The following is a 23345-nucleotide window of genomic DNA, read 5'->3' as shown; positions in this document are numbered from 1 at the left end:
TATTATCTTATTTCAGTGGTTGGTAACTAATTTTAAATATTTTATTTTTATGTTATCTTTATAATATCTTATGTCTGTTATTGACAACTAATTTTAAATATTTTATTATTGATTTTAAGACTTCAGAAATTAAAATCATCTTTGAAACATTTAAATTTGCCAATTTTTCTCTATGTAGTTGTTGCCGTTTCCCTCCTTCCAATTATTTTAGTTAACTCATTAAGTAATTAGTCATTGCAGTGTTTTAAAAACCGGACCGGCCGGTCGGACCGGTCGAACCGGGAACCGGCCAGGTAACCGGTCTGGTTCAATAGTCGGATCGGGTATGCCATCAAACCGGTGGGAACTGGTGAAAACCGGTGGTTTAATTGTTTTTTTTTTTAAACTTTTTTTTAAACTTTTTTTTTTAACATATCTTTTAAACTTTTTTTTAAATATATTTAGTAGTGTATTACTTAAATAGCATTCTCACATAGTTTTTTTGGTTAGTGACAAATTAAAAACTTTATTGTCTATTTGTTATCTTTGCTAATAAATTTTCTTAAATAGCATAAACATATTGAATTTTATTTGATTTTCTTTTTAGGAGGATCCTATTTTGAATTAAATTTGGTACACATTGGAGTTATTTTATTATAAACTATCCAATTAGATTATGTTGTAATTAGATTTTGTTTAGATTATGTTGTAATTAGACTTTGTTTGCAATTAGACTTTGTAATTTTTTACTATTTTGTTATGTGTGATACCTTTGTTTAAAATTTGAATTTAAGTTATGAAATTGTGAATTTATGATATGATATTTTTAAAAAATTTAAAAGCTATTTATATTTTTTTAGAGACTGAATCATCCGGTTCGACCGGTTTTATACCTATATAATGACAAGTCTATTCAACCGAGTTATCCGGTTTGATCGTGCGGTTCGACCAGTGACCCAGTGGTTCGACCGATAAACCAGTGACCCAGTACCCTCACCGGTTCGATGACCGGTCCGGTTTTTAAAACACTGAGTCATTGACTTCAAATTAGTGGTGAATAAGAGAGAGGTCTCTAACCAAGCCATAGATTTTGATAATCTTAGTTCCTTACTAAACTTTAAATTGTTTTTATACTTAAAAATAATATGATTTTTTACAGTTAAAATAAAATTATTATATAAGTTGAAACTTGAAAATAAAAGTTTAATATTTGCGAGAAAATTGTAAACTGCAAACAGAAGAGCCGCTAGGGCTTACTGCGAGAGTGAGCGATTTAGGTTTGGTCTCTGGGTGTAGTACAGGTTCTCTTTATCGGTGGCGAGGCTCTTTAGGGATATTTGGGAGGGGGGATGGAGCGAGGTTAGGGCAAAACGACGAGAAGCGATTCGACCAGAATCTCAAGGACATGACAGGTGGAGGGATTTCGCACGATAGAAGGAAGAAACAATGAGAGTTATGCAGGCTATGGTCAGAAGCGCTTGTATGACAAATACATGACAGTTAACCGCGAAGCTGACGTAAGTTTAAGTGGTTGTGGAAACCGTGAAGGTGACTGTACAGTTTAAAACAAGTTTCGATTAGATCATTCTAGGATTGTTGTTACTTGGGGAAGATCATGTACACGAAGGGCTTGGAGCCATGCAGAGCCTGATACACGCATGGGCAATTATGGTAGTTGGTTTAGTATGAAGGACGTAGGTGTGGAACCATCTCGGGCAACAATGACTTCTTTCTACTTTTCCAATATTCCAGATCATCTCCAGTATGTCGAATGACGATGGGAACTAGAGGTATGTGGAATTGTGTTCGATGTTTTTGTTTATCATAATAGAAATGCAGGGGAGCAATTGTTTGAGTTCACTCGATTTTCTAATGCGAGGGATGTGACAAAATTGAGCAAAACTATAAATAAATTGTATTTTGGAGATTATCGAATGTTTGCGAATGTGGTTTGTTTTGACAGGCCTTAGAAGTTTGATAGGAGAATCTTAGGGGTGGGTGAGGGAGAAAAAATATTGAGATATGAGGAAAAAAATACTCATGGGAGAATGGGAGGAAGGAGACAGAGTTTAAGATTAGGAGGAAAAATGAGTTGGATAGGGCGAATGAGGAAGGTGTAAGGATCGAAGAGGAAATGGAAAAACTCAGAGTGGTGATTGATGAGGGAGTGGTAAGTAAGGTACAAAAGGAGACGGAGGAGGATCCAAATTTTTCTAAGGAGAATGGTAGGGTGGTTTCGTACGCAGAGCTAGTGGAGGGGAAATGTAAGAAATTAGAGGGGACAAAGAGGGGAAGGAAGAGGTGGTTCCAATTGGTAGAAATTATGAGGCTGATCCTAAAGACATTAATTGGGAATGCAATGGTATGGTGGCTAGGATTCAAAATGGTGTTAGCGTTTCAGTTATTCAACAAACTATTTCAGATACTAGGTTTCACGATTTTATGGTGATACCGTTGAGAGAAGACGATTTTTTTGTTGTATTTTACGGGCACGACAGAGGTGATGTCTGTTTTGAATGAAGTGGCTGATTTTTTCAACATTTTTGTAAATGATTGTCGTGCTTGGTCGAAGAATAGTGACACGGTTTATGAAAGAGGGGCGTGGGTACGTTGTTATGGTATACCATTACATGCATGAATGAGGTTTTTTAGGGGAAATTTGCTTCAGTTAAAGTAAGATTATTGAAAATTGATGAATGCACTGTCAATAAATTGAGGTTGGATTATGCTCGTATTTTGATAACTACAATTGATGGGGGAAATAAATGAGATAGATGATTTTTGGATTGACGGAAAGAAATATCCAATAAGATTTATGGAGGACCTAGAGTTTGGCTTAGAAAATGACGCAGGCTTAGTTGAGTATGAGGAGGAAAATAAGTCTAGGGATACTGAACTAGGTTTTAAGTTTGAAGACGAGCCTTTGGTTGATAAAACTGTGAATCAACTCCACGCAGAATGGTCAGCAGATGCAAATGAAACACGAAGAGGTGATGCTAATTGGTCTAAGGAAGGTTTTAATTTAAAAGCTACAACTGAATGGCAAGGACCTTGGAGTTTTTACTGTATAAAAAAAAGAAACATCTAGGGACGTTTATTCTAATGGTAAGAAATATGGATCTATTCATAGTAAGCAAGAGAAAGGGAAGAGGGAAATGTATACCACCTAATAGGAAACTTGTATTGTCTTTACTTGACCTGAAAAGAGTGGCAAGGTTATCATCTAAAGATAGGTATGATTTAATTCGTTCTCTCAAGGGTAGAAAAAAGAAAAATCCTTCTAGCAAATCAACGAGGTCTTCATCAATGGTAAAGGAGGTTTTTTGTTTGTTTGTGGGTCCAAAGTCTTCAAGTTCTAATGAGGATTGGAAAAATTGGATGGCGCTACATGGTAAACCTTGGGAGTTTCTTGATGGTGTTTGTGAGGTTGCGAAATCAATCGGGTTAAAGATCAAGGGTGATTGTTTAAATATATTCAGTGGGTTGTATAAGGGGGATGTGATGGGATTAAGAAGGAGAGGGGAAAGCTATTGGGTTTGGAAATGGTGTTTGAGTTTGGGAGAGTTAATGGAGTGGTGAGGGAGTTAGGCGGTTATAATGAAGCTTATTTCTTTTAATGTGAGAGGGTTAGGTGGTTGGGAGAAGATGAGGGATGTCCAGAGGTTGGTTCAAGAGAGGTGTCCGCTGGTGGTATGCAATCAAGAAACGTTATTGGAAGTGATTAATGACTTTGTGTGTAGGTATTTGTGCGGGTCCTTTGAGGTCGGCTATTCTTATCGGCCCTCCGTAGGGGCCTCTGGAGGTTTATTGACATTATTAGTAACTAATAAGGTGAAGATGAATATTTTTGTGAGTTTCGAGAATTTTTTGATTACCAATGGGCGATTTATTAAGCGAGGGAATGAGTTTGCTATTACCAATGTTTATGCTCCTTGTGATAGCGATAGTCGGTTATCTTTATGGAATCGTTTGGGTGTTCTGATTAATGATGATGAGGGGAACATGTGGTGTGTGCATGGAAATTTTAATGCTATTAGATCGACTGAGTAAAAAAAGAGTAAGGTAAATGTTGACCGAGTTGAGGACTTTAATCATTTTAATCAGTTCATTGAAGCCAATTTTTTGGTTGATTTACTGTTGTGTGGGAGAAGATTCATATGGTATCAGTGTGATGTTCTTTTTATGAGTGGGCTCAATCATTTTTATTATCGGAAGCTTGAGGTTTTTTATGGCCGAGTTGCACTCAAGTGGCTCTTCCTCGCACTATTTCTTATCATTGCTCGGTTCTGATGACTATCAAAGAAGAAAGCTGGGGTCCTAGGCCAGTGCAAATACTAAAATGTTGGGCAGATTTACCAGCCTATAAGGAGTTTGTGAAGGAACAATGACTATCTTTTCAGGTGAATGGTTGGGGAGGTTTTGTGCTGAAAGAGAAACTTAAGTTGATAAAGGGTAGTTTGAAACTATGGCATCAACATCATGCTCAGAATATAGAAGGAAAAATCAAAGCGATAAAAGGACATATTGTATTCTTGGATGTTAAAGGAAATGAACAAAATTTAGAAGAGGAAGATTTGGGAGAGATGCATTCTTTATCGGCATAAATATTTTCTTTATCCAAATTACGTTCAATTATCCAATGGAAAAAATCTAGATTACTTTGGCTAAACAAGGGATATGCAAATTCAAAATTCTTTCACGGTATTATGTCTTCGAGGAGAAGGTCGAATTCTATCACTTCAATTTCAGTTCATGGTGTTCAAGTAGAGGGCGTCAATGATGTGAGAATGTTATTTTTAATCATTCTTATAACCATTTTCAGTCGATAGCGGTTGAACGGCTAGAGATAAATGATCTTTCTTTTAAATCAATCACAAGGGAGGAGGGGTCGGTTTTAAATCTACCTTTTTCAGATTTTGAGATTAAGTAGGAAGTTTGGGATTATATTAGTTTTAAGAGTCCAGATCCGGACGTAATTAATATTGGTTTTATAAATGATTTCTGGGAAGTTTTAAACGACGAGTTACTATGTTTTTTTCGTTTATTTTCATCGTAGTGGCAAGTTGACCGAAGACATAAATAATACTTTTATTGCTTTGATTCCTAAAGTTGAGAGCCCTCAGCGTGTGTCGGATTTTCAACCTATCTCTATGGTTAACTTTCTGTATTAAATTCTATCTAAGGTTCTTGCCAATAGGTTGAGATATGTTATTGACAGTGTTATTTCTGAGTCTCGGTAAGCTTTTGTAAAAGGTCGGCAGATTTTGGATGACATTCTTATGGTTAATAAAATGTTGGACGACACGCAGAGTTTGAAAAAAGAATTATTATTATTTAAGGTTAATTTTGAAAAAGCTTATGACTCAATGGAATAACGACATTTGGATAATGTTATGGGTAAAAATGAATTTTTTGACTCTATGGCGGAAGTGAATTTTAGGATGTATTTCTACAGCAACTTCTTGTGTTCTTGTAAATGACTTAACAAATGAGTTTAAATTGGAAAGAAGTCTTCGTGATGGTGATCCGTTTTCCCCCTCTCCCTTTCTGATAGCAGTGGAAGGGTTACATGTTTCGACGTTAAGTGTTGCTTATGTTTCTTATTTATAATTTGCTGATGATTCTCTATTGGTGGGGGTTAAAAGTTGGGCTAATGTACGAGCTTTGCAGGTAATGTTGGTTCTTTTTGAAGCCATATCGGGATTAAAAGTTAACTTTCATAAAAGTATGTTGTTTGGGGTAAACATCTCTGAATCTTGGTTGCATGAGGCAACACTGGTTATGAACTATAAACATGATCACCTACCTTTTTTGTATTTGGGGCTGCATATTGGTGGTGATTATAGGAAGCTTAATTTTTGGTATCCTCATATTGATCACATCAAAGGAAGGCTGTCGGGGGTGGAAGAGTCTCTTTTTCTCTATGGGGGGTCGTCTAATTCTTATTAAGTATGTTCTATTGTCCATTTCGGTCTACTTTCTTTCCGTCTTCAAGGCGCCCTCAAATATCATATCTTCACTTGAATATAGTTTAAATGCATTTTTCAGGGGGGGGGGGGGTGAGAAAGTGAAAAGAGTTTCCGTGATTAAATGGGATTCTATTTGTTTGAAAAAGAAAATAGAGGTTTGGGGGTTAGGAGGTTGAAGGAGTTTAACTTAGCCTTACTTAGTAAATGGTGTTAGAGGATTCTAAATGAGACGAGACGCCTATGGTACAAGGTATTATATGCTCGATATGGAGAGTAAGGGGGTGATTATCTTTTGGAGGAGATAATGGATCTGTTTGGTGGAGGAATTTAAAAAAAATTAGGGAGGGTTAGTTTAATCGATGGAGGGTGGTTGCTTAATAATATTGATCGGAAGATAGGAGATGGGTCTTCTACTCTGTTTTGCAAAGATCCTTGGCTTGAAGATATTTCTTTGAAGGTTAGATTTAGTAGGTTGTTTGATTTAGCGGAGAATAAGATGGCGACTATAGCATAAATGAACATGTTCAGGTGAGGGAAATGGTGAGGCGCAGAAGTGGTGTATGAGGTTTCTTGAGTGCGAGGAGGAGTTAATGGGAGAGTGTATTGAGCAGTTAACCTCAGTTGTTTTGTAGGTGGACAAAGAAGATCATTGGGTATGGAATTTACACCCCTCTTCTTGCTACACATTCAATAATGCTTATAAAAATTTGTCTGAAGTTGACGACAACAACAATCAGGCTTATTCCCAAATTTTGAGGTTGAATACTGTGCGACAGGGTTTCTATTTTTGTTTAAAGATTGTTACTGAATTGTATTCCGACGAAGGAAAATTTGGCTAGGTGACAGATTCTTGCTATGAATGGTCAAGATGCATGGTGAATTGTGGCGTGGATGAAAACATGAATAATTTGTTTGTATAAAGTGATTTTTTCAGCAGACTGTGGCCTATTATTTTTATCTGGTAAGAGTTGTCAATGATATATTAAGGAAATTTATTAGATCATCTCTTACAATTTGGTGGATTAGGTGGTTTTCTGAAAAATATTCGGTTGACTTTTAACACTATTTGCCTCTATGTGATTTTGGTTATTTGGAAATAGCGAAATAGACGTCTTTTTCAGAATATAGTGGAGCATTTGTAGACGTTATATGATAGGGTAAAGCTTTATTCATTTTGGTGGTTAAAATTAAAATATGATATTTTTAATTATGATTACCCGTTTTAGAGGTTAAATCCTCTAAGTTACTTCTCAACTGTTACTTAGTCCGTTTTTTGTTGTTTCTTTTTCGAAGTTTTAGGTTGTAGTTTCGGATTTTTGTTGTCATCTTCAGTACATCTTTTGTTAGAGTGACTTATTTTGGTAGTTAATATATATCTCATTTTGACCTTTTCAAAAAAGTAAATAAATAAAAGTTTAGTGTTTTTAACATTGGGCAATGTATTCGAATACAACACTTACAAGTTACTCCAATCTCTGCTGTTGATAAAATTGATTTTTATGATTTACTTAATCATTAGTATATCTAAACTTTATATAAATGGTTATAAAAAATAATTTTGCTAACAATAGTGCATGGGAGAACTTACTTTTACTATATATGATTACTAACTAAATTATTTTACTTGTTAAAAGTATGATGAAGATGAGTGTCTTTTGCTTAGGGTTGCAAGAGACTCCATATATTTATTTGATGTGTATTTTACGTAAAATCTATAAATGTCCTATGTCTCTCATGTACTGAGATATTTATAGAAGACCTCTAGGGATTGGGCTAGAAAGGCAAAAGGTGTTTTCCAATATTCAATGATCAAGAACATAGGAGTAGTGTGATACTTATTTTTACTCCAATAGTAGGGGAGTAATTTCCCCTTTGACTCACTCATACAACAGGTTAGTAATTTGACACCTCATCAGCAATTTGAGGTGATTCAATGGGTCCATTTATGCGGCCCAAGCCCAAATGGGAGGCCATATGACCCCCATCCTAAGTGGCCTAATAATTCATTTGAGGTGACCTATCATCCCGTGTTGGGCGATCTCATGGCTCTATTTTGGGCGGCCAATTGGTTCTTTAGAGCACACGACTATTATCGGTGTGCTTGGCTTATCTCACTCTCTTACGGATACCCCTTCTTTTGATCTTGTAAAATTATACTAGTATGTAGTCTCTTAAGCACGAGAGCTAGAAAAGAACGATGTAATTAATTAGAACGCTTACATCCTTAAGATTTTCTTGTACGGATCTATCCTAAGTGGATTTTCCATATGAGGGCTTGTGGTGAATCCCTCAAGCATAGCTTAGGGAGAGACTCTTAGACGACACTTTATGTTGAGTCCATCACACAGGACTTTAAGTTGAGTCCCTTAGACTAGACTTTAAATTGAGTCATTCGGGCGAGACTTTAAGTTGATTCCCTCAGGAAAGGCTTTGTTGAGTCCCTCGAGTAAGAATTTAATTAGAATGGCGAAGGACAAACATCGAGAACCGTCATTCCACTAATTATATTCAACAACAAGCTCTAAGAGCTGGAAAACATCGCTCTTAGCGCTAATATCCTTTGGTGAAAGATGACACTGATCACGTTGGTTCACTAAGTTCCTTCGGAGAAATTATCACCATAACTCGCCCTACTCAGCTCACCCGGACCCAAATTTCCAAATAAGTTTCGTTAAGAAATAACTCTCTGCATTCCTCAAACGGAATCGAAACCTATATGAATTTATCTATTTTCTTTACCTTTCTACATGAAAGCACAATGACATCTACAGATGGGGACTTTGGAAAGAATGAGAATAGCATGTACTAGTCCTAGTTTCTGACTTTTATTCTTTGTTTTCTAAAACAATTTCACGACCTATTATATTTAAATTAAGAGAATTCTATAAATAAATAAAATGGGGGAATACCTTGCTAATATACGACGTCCATCCCTAATTTCCACAAAGAACGTACCCAATGCGACAAGTATAAGACCGATCCTCGATGGCGAAAATCATAAATAATCTTATAAAATTAATGACACACAAATATCACAAAATAAGAAGTATTAACTTAAATTTATAAATACCTTACTAGTCAATTTCTCTAATCGTTACCGATCGCCAACAGACAGTAATGTCCTTGCCATTACCGTTTTGGGGTAATACTTATTTTCTCCCCTATCATATGGGTGAAAATTGAAAAATCCTCATGTAAAAAAAGTTTAGATTCCCTCCCTTACTTATGAAGATTCCCCTATTTGCCCCCTCATTATACATAGTCACCATAAAAAATGACATGACATTCATTTTATTATTATTTTTTAATTTTTTAATGACTTGAATTGCCTACTTAGCTTTTTATTTTATTTTTTATTTTTTTTAAAATCCGCCTTTGGCTTTTTATTTCTTTTTTAATTGATATATTAAAACATCAAAAAACCAAAAAATTACAATCAAAAGGATTCAAACTTAGGTTCATCACCTTAATGATACAAGTCCCTAACCATTGGGCTAGACAATTCACTTTGATTAAAAGTTCTATGAAATATACTTATTACATACTTCATCTTCTATTTTCATATTCTCATCACTTATCTCCCCCAAAATCCCAAAACCTCCATCGTACTTTTATTTCAACAAATAATCATGCAAATGTAATTCAAAATACAATCAAGATAAAATCTCTTGAAGCAAACTGCGATAATGAAGAGAAGAAAACAAAGAAAGCAATAACTTGTTATCAAGGATAATCCTAAAAAAGATTCAACTGCAGGATTTGCTTTGTTTCTATAAGGGTCTCTAACATGTTCATAATCGATCTAGATCCATAATGTTTCATATGTTGTTATCCAAATATGTTAAACTTCAAAGAAAAGAAAAAGTGGTTAAACTTAACTTTCCAACCCAAAATGGTAAAAAAATGCACAATCCAACATTAACAACTCTTGAGGAGGGATATGTATGAACTGAGAAGACGGATGAGACGATGAATTTAACCGTGGTTAATTTTGATGGAGACGAGCACGGTCGCGACGGTGGACGTTCATGTGACCTCCAAGTGCTTAAGCTAACCATGGCTCTCTTATTCAAAAAGTGACGGTGTAGGATCTTGGTGGCCATGTAATGTTCATGATGTTTGTTGTGTCTTCTGTGAAATCTCTTACCTCTCATGGATCTTCATCTTCTTGTTCTTGATGTTGTAGTTGCTTAGGGTTCCACATCCAAATTGATGATGATGGTGTGGTGGTGTTAGAGTTTGATTGAGATTTGGACCTGAGTAGTCATGGAAAAAAGGAAATAAATGGATTGTGGTGGTGAAAGACAGAGATAAAGGTTTTGGGATTTTGGGGGAGATAAGTGATAAGAAGATGAAGATAAAGATAAGAAATGAAGAACATATGTAATAAGTATATTTCATAGGAATTTTAATCAAAGTGAATTGCCTAGCACAATTGTTAAGGACTTGTACAATTGAGGTACAATTGAGGTGATGAACGTGATTTTGAATCTTCTTGGTTGGAAGTTTTGGATTTTTGATGTTTTAATATATCAAAGTTAAAAAAAGAAAAAAATAAAAAGCCAAGGAGGATTTAAAAAAAATGAAAAATGAAAATAAAAAGCCAATTGGGCAATCCAAGTCATTAAAAAAATGCCTTCCATGCCATTTTTTTTTATAATGACTAGGTATAAAAACAGACAGTCTAATTACGCAAGCAAGAATGAATTTATATTATGACCAACACACAATTAATTAGCAGAATTATAACAGAGTAAGTTTAGAAATATCTGACCAAATTTTAGATATTTCTTTTCTTGAGAGAGAGTATCTTCTGGTTTTTGATTCAAGAATTTGGTTCTCTTTTTGTCTTGTCTGAGCTTGAGCATCTTCCGATGTAGAAGTTCTGTTTTTCCATGCTTCCGAGTCTTGTCTTGTTGAGTTTCCACTCCTTGATCTGATCCATTGAATTTGCCTTGATCATCCCAGCTTGAGTCAGCCATGTTAGTTTGTCTTTGATTTAGATCAACTGACTTGAATCTGCTATACTTGTCTTCCTGATTTTGAATGTCTTCATTTGAGCAGATGTTCTGCCTTTCCTTGCTACAGAGTCTTCATTCTTACAGTGTTGTTCTTTCTTATCTTCTTCCTCTGACTGGCGCTGATGAGTCTGAGATGATCTCTTGTCATGAGTCAGCTACACTTATTCATCTTTGAATATTTCCATTGAGCACATATTCTTCATTCTGATGTCTTGAGCTTTGTAGAATATTTTTTGTTGATTTTCAAAACTCCTTCTGATATGTAGGTGATACGTTCAGAGTCTTGAAATTTTTGCCTTGACATCTTCTGATTATACTGAGTGTTTGAATATGACGTTGATCTTCTACTCAGTGATGTTTTTCTCCTTCTGGATCTCTCTACACGGTTAACTGTTTGATCTTGAGATCAATACAGAGCCATGCCCTGATACCAATTGAAGGTGGAGAAAAACACAAGAAATGGGGGATTGAATTGTGTTCTTTATCAAATAAAATTCCCTTTCTTTGACGTCTTTTCTTTCTTTCGTTTAATCATCTATTAGATTATGCTTTCGATGTTGCGGAATCATGAGGATGTAGAACTACATAACCAATTAGATGTTCATTTTAACTTCTATGTGTCATCAGAACTTCTGACTTGCTCAGTACAGTTTTGAGGAGCTTTTGCTTGAATGTTCTAAGTTAAAACGAATAGTGCAGGAAGTAAAAGACACATTCATTTTTATCCTAGTTCACCTTCTGAATAAAACTACCTCCAGTCCACCTTCTTCAGGTGATTTGCCTCTCAATAGAGGTCTTAATCCACTATAACCAATTCATGATTACAACTGCACGAACCTCCATCGTGACTAACTATCCTGCACAGCCAACTGCTGTGACTAACCATCTGGAAAATGACCCGTTCAGTGATCTCTATGAGATATAATGTTCATTGACTCAGGAACCCTACACAGTCTACCCGCTGTGACTAACCCTGCACAAGCCAACTGCTCGTGACTAACTACAATGGACTGTTCAGTGATCTCCACGAGATATAACATCCATTGACTCCTGGACTCATGACCTTCACTTGGTCTCCAAGAGATATCCACAATGACCGCAGTCGATTGTCTTCTCAAGCTTCTGAACTAAACTGGTCGCTTAAGGCATCATTACCAAATTAAATTGGTTTCAATACAATGCTTCTTAATAAGAAGATATTCTAAGTACAAACTATGTGATACAATGAAAATTAATCACTATGAGTGAGTGAATAATCCTTGGAGTCTTCTTGTCTGCATCTTCTGAACGAGATCTTTGCTTCTTGGTGGTAAGCAGAGTAAGAGCTTCAGCTCCATATGTTGAGTGCTTCTTCAAGCTGATCTTCGTCTTCAAATCTTCTTAAGCTGATTGAGAGCTACCACTCTATTGTAGATTGCTTTTGATTTGATCTTTATTTCTTCTGAAGGCAGATTCAGAGCAACAGCTCTGTTTTGAGTTCCTTCTTGAATTGATCTTTGTCTACTGCTGCTGATCTTATTGTCTCTGTAAAGCATTCAGCAGTTTTATGATCTCAGATATAATTATTACACTGTTGAGCATCAACTCAGTGTATATAATTCTTCTGAGACACTCTAATGTAGAGTGAATTATGATTTAATCTTTGCATTCTTTTCCACTCATTGCTCCCTTGAAATAAATCTCCATTACATGCAGCATTTTCTCTACTGGAGTCTTTTCTTCATATAGGCTTATGATTCTTGTATAACCACACTACTTTTTATTATCACATACTGAGTATGTGTTGCCTCTTTTGTGTCTTCTAAAGCATGGTCTTATATTTCTCGTTTAAGCTCTCATGCTCTACACTCTAAACAAATTCTCAGGATCTTTCTTTTTGTTGCGCTCTGTAGATGCATAGTGGATATATTCACTAGTTGCACATTTTCTTCTTATCTCCATGGATGATCCTTACTGGATATTATCTTTTTCTCTCCGGATCCATTCAAGGGATGGATGATCACTCACTCTCTATTATGGATATATTGATTTTTCACTCTGTGTAAGATGGATGGATTCCATATACTGTGGTCACTCCATACACATCAAGTTTGAAGATTGGTTCTATTTATAGCTTGATGAGTGGTTACTGTTGGAATAAAGCCGTTGCAATTTGGTTGAGTATGGATTTTAACGCTTCATATTGATTGGCTGCATGTGTCCATGACAGAACTTTATCCTGATGTCAGTTTGTGGCGTTCTACTCTGGTTTTTCTTTCTTCAATGTGTTGCATGTAGCTTGCTTCTTCTTTTAAACTTGGGAGTTGTTCCTTTTAAATGTTGTAACCGTTTTGCACGCGATGATGTTTCTAACGGCTCTCCCTTTGATTCTCAGCTCTTTGTATTTTATTCAATTCTGTATGCTGAGCTGTAGGTTCTTCACTGGCTTGTACGTGACTTATGTTGATGTTTGTATCTTGTATGTCACTTCGTTGTAGCTTCAGAACTTGTAACTTCAGATCTTCTGATCTTTCTGCGTGCGTGATCTTCTGATGTTTGCAAAGCTTCTTGTAATGATCTTTCTTGTTCATTTCCTTGCAGCTTCTAATGTACTTTCTGATTATGTGCTTGTTGTATGTAAGAATTGATATTGCTTATTCTTCTGAGTATTCTTGTCTCTGATTGTTGCTTCTCTTGCTTATGATCTGCGGTCTTTGGCTTGTTTGACGTGTTCTTAATTAGAACATCTGATGAATGATGTTTAGCTTCGTCAATCTTCTGGATGTAGTTGTTGTACTCTTTTTCTGATGAATCCTGTATGAGATTTATAATATAATATCTGCACACTAAATGAAACCATTAGTAATAAAATTTTTACTCACAAAATATATGCTTGTTATCATCAAAACTAGATTCGGAATATAGATTCTCAATCTTGTTCTAACAGTTAATCCTTTTTCACTACATGTTGGTCCTTTATGTTAACTAACGTCTGCGCCGTTGACCTTTTTCTCAAAATCCTTTTCAAAAAAACTGAAGTAACATTAATGGTACAGATATGTCACGTAACATAGGTCAAAGAACATCATTGGATCATATAATAAAATTTTCAGAATTTTTTAGTGCATAAAAGTATTTTAAAACTAATTAAAATGCACGCAAAAGAAAAAATTAAAGAAAAATAGTAAAACAAAAAATAAAATTCTCATAAAATTACACAAAGTGTAAAATGAGAAGAAATATTATTAGGATTTTTTTTTCATAATTTTTGGACCAACAACGGATTAAATATGAATTTTAGAAGTTAAAATAAAATTAATAGATCAAAATAAAGTAGAAATAGGTCAACGGTGCATGCGTTAATTAACATAAAGGACCCACATGGAATAAAAATACATAAAGGACTAATTTGTTACAATTAAATACCTTAAAGGATCCTGGAGGTAATTTAGCCTTACAAATATCGTAATGTCTAGATAAAGAAACACAACGTATGCAATTGAATTAATTGTATAAGTTACGAGATTTGGTAAAGCAATTAATTAACAAGGCAAATTTTACATGCACAATGTTTCTCAGATTTCAATCACCACTAAAGCTCTTAATCGGTTACCAATTCCAACAAAACCTAAGATTATCAAATAAATTTCTATTACCAAAATTAAACCTAAGCATGCATGTTTTACGAAATTCAAATTCAAGAGTAATGGATAGAAAGATGACACCGGGATTTATAGTGGTTCTACTCTGTCGTCCTCGCCTGAGTCTGCGGCCACTTTAATAGTTGTTTCTTTTATTTTGACAAATATCTTGAGAGTATATACAATCACCAATCAACAATAATGTTGAAGAAAAATAAAAAATAAAAACTTCAATTTGGATCTTGAATTATATATGGTCAAACACCAAACTCTTCTCCGCAATCTTTACTCGATTTATGTTTCCAATCTTCCATTATCACCAATTCTGCTCCAGACCTTCGTGTGTAGAAATTAACCCTTTGATCCTATCGATTATTTGAGCGGTGAATTGTCCGAAGATGCAAAAATAACTCCGCCTTATCCATAGCCTTTCACACTGTCACTACTAAGGCAAATCTAGAGAGACGACCTTCTTCTTTTCCCTGAAATTTGTCAGCACCAATGACAACAACCCCAATCTTCCAAGAACCTGAAAAACCTTTACTCAATCTTCAAGAACGATTAGTTTCAAAACCGCGTCTCCCTCAATCAATTAACAATCTCTCATGATTAAGAAATGAAATTGAAAAGAGGTTGAAGATGAAAGAATTTCAATGCAAGAGATTCAAAATATGTGGTTGATTTTTCACAAAAATTCATAAATGATTATGAAGAACAAATGATGACAAAAGTTTATATATGTGCTTGAGATGAAGCACACAAAATACTGAAAAAAGATTGATTAGATTTGAATCAAAGTCAATGCAGGTTATGAGTCAAGTGAGCAAGTGAATGGAATAAAAGATATTCAGGTTTTTGACTCATTTTGCAGTTGATTTTAATCAAGTGCAATTTGTGATTTGAATCATAGGTTCTGAGATTCGAATCATGTGCAATAATTGATTCGAATAAATTGTTCCATGGAACTTTGAAAAAAAACTGAAAAGTTGCGTGATTCGAATCATGTGCAAAATGTGATTCGAATCAATTTGGACAGAGGTGACATGAAATTGTCTAAATTCGAATCATGTGTAAAACCTGATTCAAATCAAATGGTTTTTGAAAAGTTTTAGTCACTTCTTTTTGATTTGATTCGAGTCAAATTGAGTGAGTAAATGATTGATTCGAATCAAATGCATAAAAACACAATTTTTTATGATTTTAAAGTTTTTCTTTGCACTTGACTTCAATTGAACACACATAGTCTTTATTCCACAAACTCATGTATTTGACTAAATACATCTTGGGCATGTTCAAACATAACCAAAGATTTTATGCATGCTAAAAAAAATTACGAATCGATTTCAAAACTTAATTTAAGGTGTGCAATTTGTGAGGGAGACTCAATAAACAATAATAAACGAAAGTGATAAGACAAACAACAAAATAACCATATTGGAGTACTCCCCTTGTATATTATAACAACATGCAACCAACTTCCCGTAGGTAGGAATATGCAGTTGCATGTTTAACAAGTGGCTATTAATTGGAGTTAGTTTGGGAGGCTCAATAGAGAGACCTCTATTGTGTGTTTCGGAAGGCCTCTTGGTCCAAATATTTTGGACGGTTCTTTAGTTCTTAGGTGCTCAGCCATCACCAACAGGCTTTGCTTGTCTTACTTTCTTATGGATTAGTCTTTGATTACTCTCTTTTAGTGTCTTATAGAATTATACCAGTTCATGTGTGTTTGGATGTCCTTTTATTAAAAATAGTTTAGACTACAATTCAGATTGAGTTTTTATCAAATCAAAATTATATACATATATTTTTTAGTTTTTCATCCATTAAATAAATCTATAATTTATTGCTTTTTTTTAATAAATTTTTGCTAATCTTATTTTCTCAAATTATTATTATAAATAAATTTTTACTTTTTAAATTTATTTGAACAATCAATGTATTTAATTTATATATAAGGCAATATATAGACCACATGTATCTGGTCTTTATACGTTGTTATTCCAAAAATTTGTAAACGAATTTCAATTAAGAACCAAAAAAAATATTAATTACTTTAAATAAATTTGGGGCTAAATACATTTGTTATTAAATAAATTTGATCTTTATATGTATCTTGTTTATATGTGAGGCTAAATACATTTGTTATTAAATAAATTTGAAAAAAATTTGTTTTTGTTTAAAATTATGATAGGAAAGATTATAATTTTTTCTCCCAATCTTTCAGTTTTTAAGAAAATTAAAAAATAAGAAAATTATTGATTGATAGTAACCATAATGGCAAAGATGTTAATACTTTAAACAAAATAACAAATTTTCAAAAAAACTATTAACCTTCATCAAAAAAGAAATATTGTAACAACAATACTATGATAACTATCTTAATAATAATATATATTTGAAGGAGGTGTTGGCGCTCAGCTATTGTAAGAGTGGAAATAACAGAATGAGAGAAAATATAGTGTTGTTTGGAGATTCAATAACCGAGCAATCGTTCCACAATGGTTGGGGTTCATCCCTCGCCAATCACTATTCTCGCAAGTTAACCTTTCTTTCTCCTCAAACTCTTTCAGATTGGATCCATTTTTCTTATTTTCATGCAATGTAACTAACAAATCACAAAATCAATTATTTTTCAGGCTGATGTACTTGTTCGTGGCTATAGCGGTTACAACACTAGATGGGCTTTGTTCTTACTCAACCATATCTTCCCTCCCGTATGTTACCGAAATCAAATAGAGTTTTCTATTCTTTTGCGGCGGTTATTGATATCTGCTTCATTTTCAGGAGTCACATAAACCGCCGGTTGCTACCACCATTTTCTTTGGTGCTAACGATGCGGCTTTAACCGGAAGAACTAGTGAAAGACAACATGTACCTCTTCCAGAATACAAACAAAATCTCCAAAAAATTATCAACCACTTGAAGGTTCAACTTTGTAGATTCTGTGTTGCGTTTAATCTTGATCACTTTCTCTTAATTACTTGTTCAACTTTTTGTGATTATCAGTTATTGATTGCAAATAAAAATGTGATTTCAGTCAAGCTCACCAGCTATGCTTATTGTGCTTATTACTCCACCTCCTGTTTGCGAGGAAGGCCGTCGAGCATTTGCAATGTAAGATAAATTCCTTCTCTCTCGGTAAAGATTAGCCAGTCCGAGAATAGAGAATATTAGTTTTAAATTATTCACCATTTTTTATTAGTTTTATGTTTGAGTAGTTTTTGCTGTGTTTTGCAGATCCTTATACGGTGATAATGCTCCTAAATTGTCTGAAAGAACAAATGAAGTTACCGGTCAATATGCAAAAGCATGTGTTGAGACAGCCAAGGAAATGGGCGTGCCGTATATAGATTTATGGTCCAAAATGCAAGAAACAGATGGTTGGAAAAAGAAATTTTTATGGTTCGTTGCAATCTGAATTTGAAATACATGTCTGACATAAGTTTAGCCATTAAGGGTGATTGATTAACATTGTTGTTTTGGTGTTACAGGGATGGGTTGCACCTGACAGTAGATGGAAATCAAGTAGTATATCAAGAAGTGATCAAGGTGTTCAATGAGGCAGGACTTTCTGCTGATAAAATGCCATTTGATTTTCCTCCGCACTTAAAAATTGATCACAAAAATCCCGAGATCGTTTTCCAGCAGAATGTTTGTGATGCCTAATTAAAGAAAGATAGATTCTGGTTTAGTCTTTCAATTTTATATTCTCTGTTCTAATGTACTGCTAGCATTTTTACTGAATTTTTTAGTTGGCATGGTTTTAATCATTTTCATAAACAAAAGGGTGTTATTTATCACGCTTAATGTAGTGGTGTATCTGTGTATGGCTTCAAATGTTTCTTATGCTAATTTTGTTGTTGTTGTTGTTGTTATCTTTATAATTTCTAATGTCAGTGATTGATAACTAATTTTGAATGTTTTATTATTGATTACTTCAGAAATTAACATGCAAATATGCCAATTTTTCTCTATGTAGTTGTGCCCTCTCCCTCTTTCCAATTATTCTAGATAATCCATTAAGTAATTAGTCATTGACTTCAAATTAGAGGTGAATGAGAGGTCTCTAACCCATCCATAAATTTTAATAATCTCAGTTCTTTATTATGTTTTAAATTGTTTTTACACTTGCTATATTGCTGAGCCATATCCTGTATGATATGCACCGAATTATGAGGCATGACATAATTCAGGTCATGGTGACGTTTATTCCTCCAGTACCAAATGCTATGACAAGTTGTTGCCCAAGTCGTAGTCCAGTCGTGGTATCTACAACTTTGATTTTCCTTCAAATTAATAAATTAAGCAACTAGTTCTCCAAATTAACCTGAAAGAAACACTGCTTGTTGGTGTTGCTGACAAGATGAGGCCAAACTAGCTTTGCAGTATTGTAGTATGTTAAAGCATGAAGAATCGTTTCAACTTGGTCCCTGCAATCATGACAATCTTTATCACGCAAGCTAATGCGCCCAAGGTACTCGTTAGTGATGAGACCGTTTTGGAAAAATATTCCAAATGAAGCATCAAGCTCGTTCTGGAACCTTCATCTTCCAAATGATGGACTAATGCTCTTCTTCGGTAATGATTTGGTCCCAGTTAGAGTTACTCAGATACTAAAACATTTGAGCAATAGAAAAGTTGCCAGTGTCAAAACCACCCTAGGTGCACTTGCCTTAGCAATGTCATTGCTTCGAGGCGAAGGAATGGCTTCGAGGAGAGTGAGAAGACTCACGATTCTGGATGTTAAAAAGTGAGGGGATAGGCCACTATTTATAGGCTAAATGTTGGTACGAAAAATTAAATAATACATGGGCTATTTAAATGGTCCAATCGATTAGGAATGGGATATTTTAATGTTACAAGGAATTATGGGTGCAATTTCCCCTTATCTAATTGACCGGGAATATGCTTCAAAGGAATGGACTATTCAAATCATTCTGACAGTTTCAAATTCATTTGGCAAGACTCCAAAAGGAAATGCACTCACAGTAGAAGACTTCTAAAATGATGAAGATGGGGCATCAAATGTTGATCTTGTAGGAAGACTTTTTTTATAGTTAACTGACTTTTATTGATTTGGCATTTTCATGCAACCTAAAAATGATCCTGATGGAGATGTAACATTTCACTTGAACCTATTTTCAGTCTGTTTCCCATCACCTTCCACCTCAGAGCTAGAGGGGGTGGTATGACATTCATGTGAAGTACCTTGCATCATATCTACTTCTTCTAGGTGTTAAGAGGTGCGCGGCTTTCTATGGATTCTATAGTGGGAAGTTTACCCTGTCACAAATAGGTTCTGAGACGTGGTTCCCACACTGGTGGGATAATTCAGGTCTCTATGTCGCATTCTTTCGATTCTCTAACCCTTTTTAGGTGTTGTTTTCTTTGCCTTTCACGTATCATTCAACCTTCGCCATGATGCCATCCATGTAGTCTCCAGGTTTATGGGCGAGGGATTTGTTGAAGTGTCCACCTTTGAGTCTGTTATAGAAGCTCTCACAAACATCTCTTTGTTAGGGTTCATCACCTTATTGGATGCCTTGTTGAATTTCACTAGATATTCCCTTATCCTTGATGAAAATTAATGAAACTGGTCATGGATACTTTATACTTGAGAGGTCCTAGAAGCTGGTCACAAAAAATCTAGGCAGGCTCATGTACCATCTCAATGCCTCCTCCTTTAGTGTTATGGATAAGATTTTCAATTTTAGGGAATCATTGGTGCCTATTATTGCCATTTGAGTATTAATGGTGGTAACATACTCCTACATGTCACTCTTTTCGTCAAAGTTATCAATGAGGGAGACTTGAAGTTTTCTAGGACTTACGTGTCCTACATCTTATAAGAGAGGGGTTGAGGATCTAGGATCTCCTTATCCTCTAGTTGGCCGACCTTCAATTGTTGTTGCCAGGTACAAAATATTGTCCTACAGAGTTTCGTTGTAGCGACATAACTCTTCCATAGCGGTCTTCATCTCAATTGAGACATCTCAATCGTTTTGTTGCTATTGGTGGAAAGTCTCAATATTGTGGCTGGTAGTTAGGCTGCTAGATGTTTCAAGTGCGAGTGGGGTGCATGTTAGTTCTATTTGGCCCTATAGTGGCCATCAATTGTATCTGTTATGAGTACAATAGATGATACATTGCTTGCATTGTTGAGAACAAGAAGGCTTTTGGGTTGTAATATGTGAAAAGTGAATGAATCTATCCATATGCATATGCAGGTATTTATAGAATGCGACTGTATAATAGAGGAACCTAAGGAGAGGTCGGTTCTAATGCCTACAAACACGACTAACATATTTGGACTTTGTATCACTTAGTGGAATGACAGGGGTGAGTCATTCCTTCAATGCAAAATGTATTCGATTACTGACAGAGACAATCTTGTTGGACTCATCACTTAACGCGTGGCTTGCTTTATGATAGTTAAATCTAATCAAAGATAGTTTTGTCCATAATCCCTCAAACATAAAGTCTAGAAGAAAAATAATTAAACGAGAACATTTTAGTCCAATATACAAGTGTCTTTTATTATTATTACTCATTTTAGTATATGAATCTATTTTTAAATAAATAATTTAGTCAAGGAAAATATTTTTAGTTTTTCAGTATAATTCATAAATCTTACATTAAAAAGACATAGGAAAGAATTTTCATAAATAAACACTAAAACATTTTTAATTTACAATTTTGATAAATTTAAAAATTATAGTGACAATTTCATATATTATTCAAATACGAAAATAACATTTTTCAAAAAGAGGTTAAAGGTAGTGCGTAAAATAATTTTATACTGTCATTCAATTGAGATTCATCAATCAGTCATGTCACATAACTTTTTTAAAAATAACAATATGACTTGACACTTAACATGGTCGTGATGAGTTGAAAGTTTAAAATTATTTTACACTATCATTATATATCATTTTTTCTCTTTCAAGAAAATATTTTTCATAAAACTGTGATGGAGAGTTTGTAACAAACAACGAATTTTATAATTAGTTTTACTTAATATTTTTGGTTAAAATATTTAGCTTTTTCTATCACAAGTGTACAATAGAGAAGAAGAGATCCATAAAAAGACTTACAATAAGAGATTGGAATAGGCCATACCGACTAATAGAGGTCTACGGTCCAACCTACATAGGCCTAAGCTAGACCAGGCTTTTTATATAAATAGGAAAGACCTCAGCTTTGTTATAAGTCTATTTAGCTAAAAACGCTAGGTCACATGTCATATAAAAAACCTTTTAAGCCTATGAAACATTCATATTTAAATAAATATGAATAATTTTATTTTTATTATGTATTTTGTATTTTGAATTAAAATATAAAAATAAATCTTAGTTATCTTAAATTATGAAAATAAATTTAAAAAAATCTTATGAACAATGTCATAAGTTGCTTTCATAAGTTCTCTCAAACAAATAATATCACAAAATTTATACAATTAGGTAAACTCAAATAAGTCAGTACAAACAAACATTTAATCTCACATGTATTTTAATTTGTTAGTTTATATAAAGTTAAGTTGAATGACTTATTTACAAATGTTCAAATGAAATAAGCTTTTAAGTAGGCTAATAAACCCATCAGACATTCAAAAATGTCAGACTCATGCCAAAAAAATAGAAAATTTCTTTAGCCACCTCCCTATGGGGGTCACCCCCAGCGAAAATCCCAAAATACCCCTGCTTCGGAAATGAACTTCCGAAGCGCTTTTTTTTAAAAAAATTTCCACAATTCGGAAGTGCATCTCCGAAAACACCTCATGGGGGGTGTCTTCGGAGATGAACTTCCGAAAACACCTCATGGGGGTGAATTCGGAAATGAACTTCCGAATTATGCAGAAACTGTGTTTTTTTTTTATGTTTTTTCTTAAATAGTCTCGCATTTTAATTAAACGAAAACGCCAAATAAAATAAGCAACAGATAAACTGAAAATACTAATATGATAAATCCAATCCAAATAATATATACAAACCGAAAATAATAATAATACTGTGCGAAAGATACAATCCGAATATCAAAAAATAAATAAACCCGACCACTACTGGGTGTGCCTAACCCTCTCACCCTGGGCCCTCCTCGCCGCCTGTACCCCGCCGCACGGCCCGCATCAGTGACGATCATCTCCATCACAGCGACTGCATCTGGACCGCCCTGATGAACGACACCTCGATCCAAGGCGTCCCGCCCAAGCATCTCTATCCTCTGGCAGATCGGCATGAGATCAATGGCGTGGTCATCCTCGGCCTGCTGGTTCTCCAGGATCTCCTCATGTGCTGGCCTAGGAGCGCCGGGAACGTCGGGTCTCAGGAGAGGATGGGACACCCGGTAGAACCATGTGACGTACCCCTCCTCACTGTGCCAGTCCTGTGTGACCCGAGTGAGACGGTACTCCTGCAGTACCACATGCTGCTGCCACTCCGCCCATATGGCAGTGAGCTGCACTCGGGTCACTCTGTCGGGAGCAGCCTCAAAGGGTGACCTGGGTATCCGCTGCACGAATCCGAACTGACGCATGCACCGCTCAGGGAGATACCGGACCATGATGCCGGTCCCGCATGCCAACCAGCCTGAATATAAAGCAATGCCGTCAAAGGGGACAATCTGAGCGTAGTCGGCGAACGGCCTCCAGGTGACGTCGTCGTGCATCGTGCGGTCCAAGTACAAACGGTATGGTCCCACCGCATCGTTCCCCCTCTGGAGAGCGTATCTGGCGGCCCTGGGCATGACGTCAATGTACG

General features: G+C 35.2%; 1 protein-coding gene across 1 annotated transcript; it reads left to right on the top strand.

The window, feature by feature from the left end:
• The first annotated feature begins 17026 nt into the window (after positions 1 to 17026).
• On the top strand, positions 17027 to 18259 carry LOC131622356 (GDSL esterase/lipase At5g62930-like). The gene is made up of 6 exons (XM_058893386.1): positions 17027 to 17126; positions 17224 to 17303; positions 17374 to 17514; positions 17627 to 17703; positions 17827 to 17991; positions 18081 to 18259. The coding sequence occupies exons 1-6, from the start codon at positions 17033 to 17035 to the stop codon at positions 18253 to 18255; spliced, it is 732 nt and encodes a 243-aa protein (XP_058749369.1). The 5' UTR covers positions 17027 to 17032; the 3' UTR covers positions 18256 to 18259.
• Positions 18260 to 23345: the final 5086 nt, after the last annotated feature.

The sequence above is a fragment of the Vicia villosa genome, unplaced genomic scaffold (assembly GCF_029867415.1).
Source record: "Vicia villosa cultivar HV-30 ecotype Madison, WI unplaced genomic scaffold, Vvil1.0 ctg.000029F_1_1_2_unsc, whole genome shotgun sequence".
Classification (NCBI taxonomy): Eukaryota; Viridiplantae; Streptophyta; class Magnoliopsida; order Fabales; family Fabaceae; genus Vicia; species Vicia villosa.
This window is presented reverse-complemented; position numbering and strand designations above follow the sequence as displayed.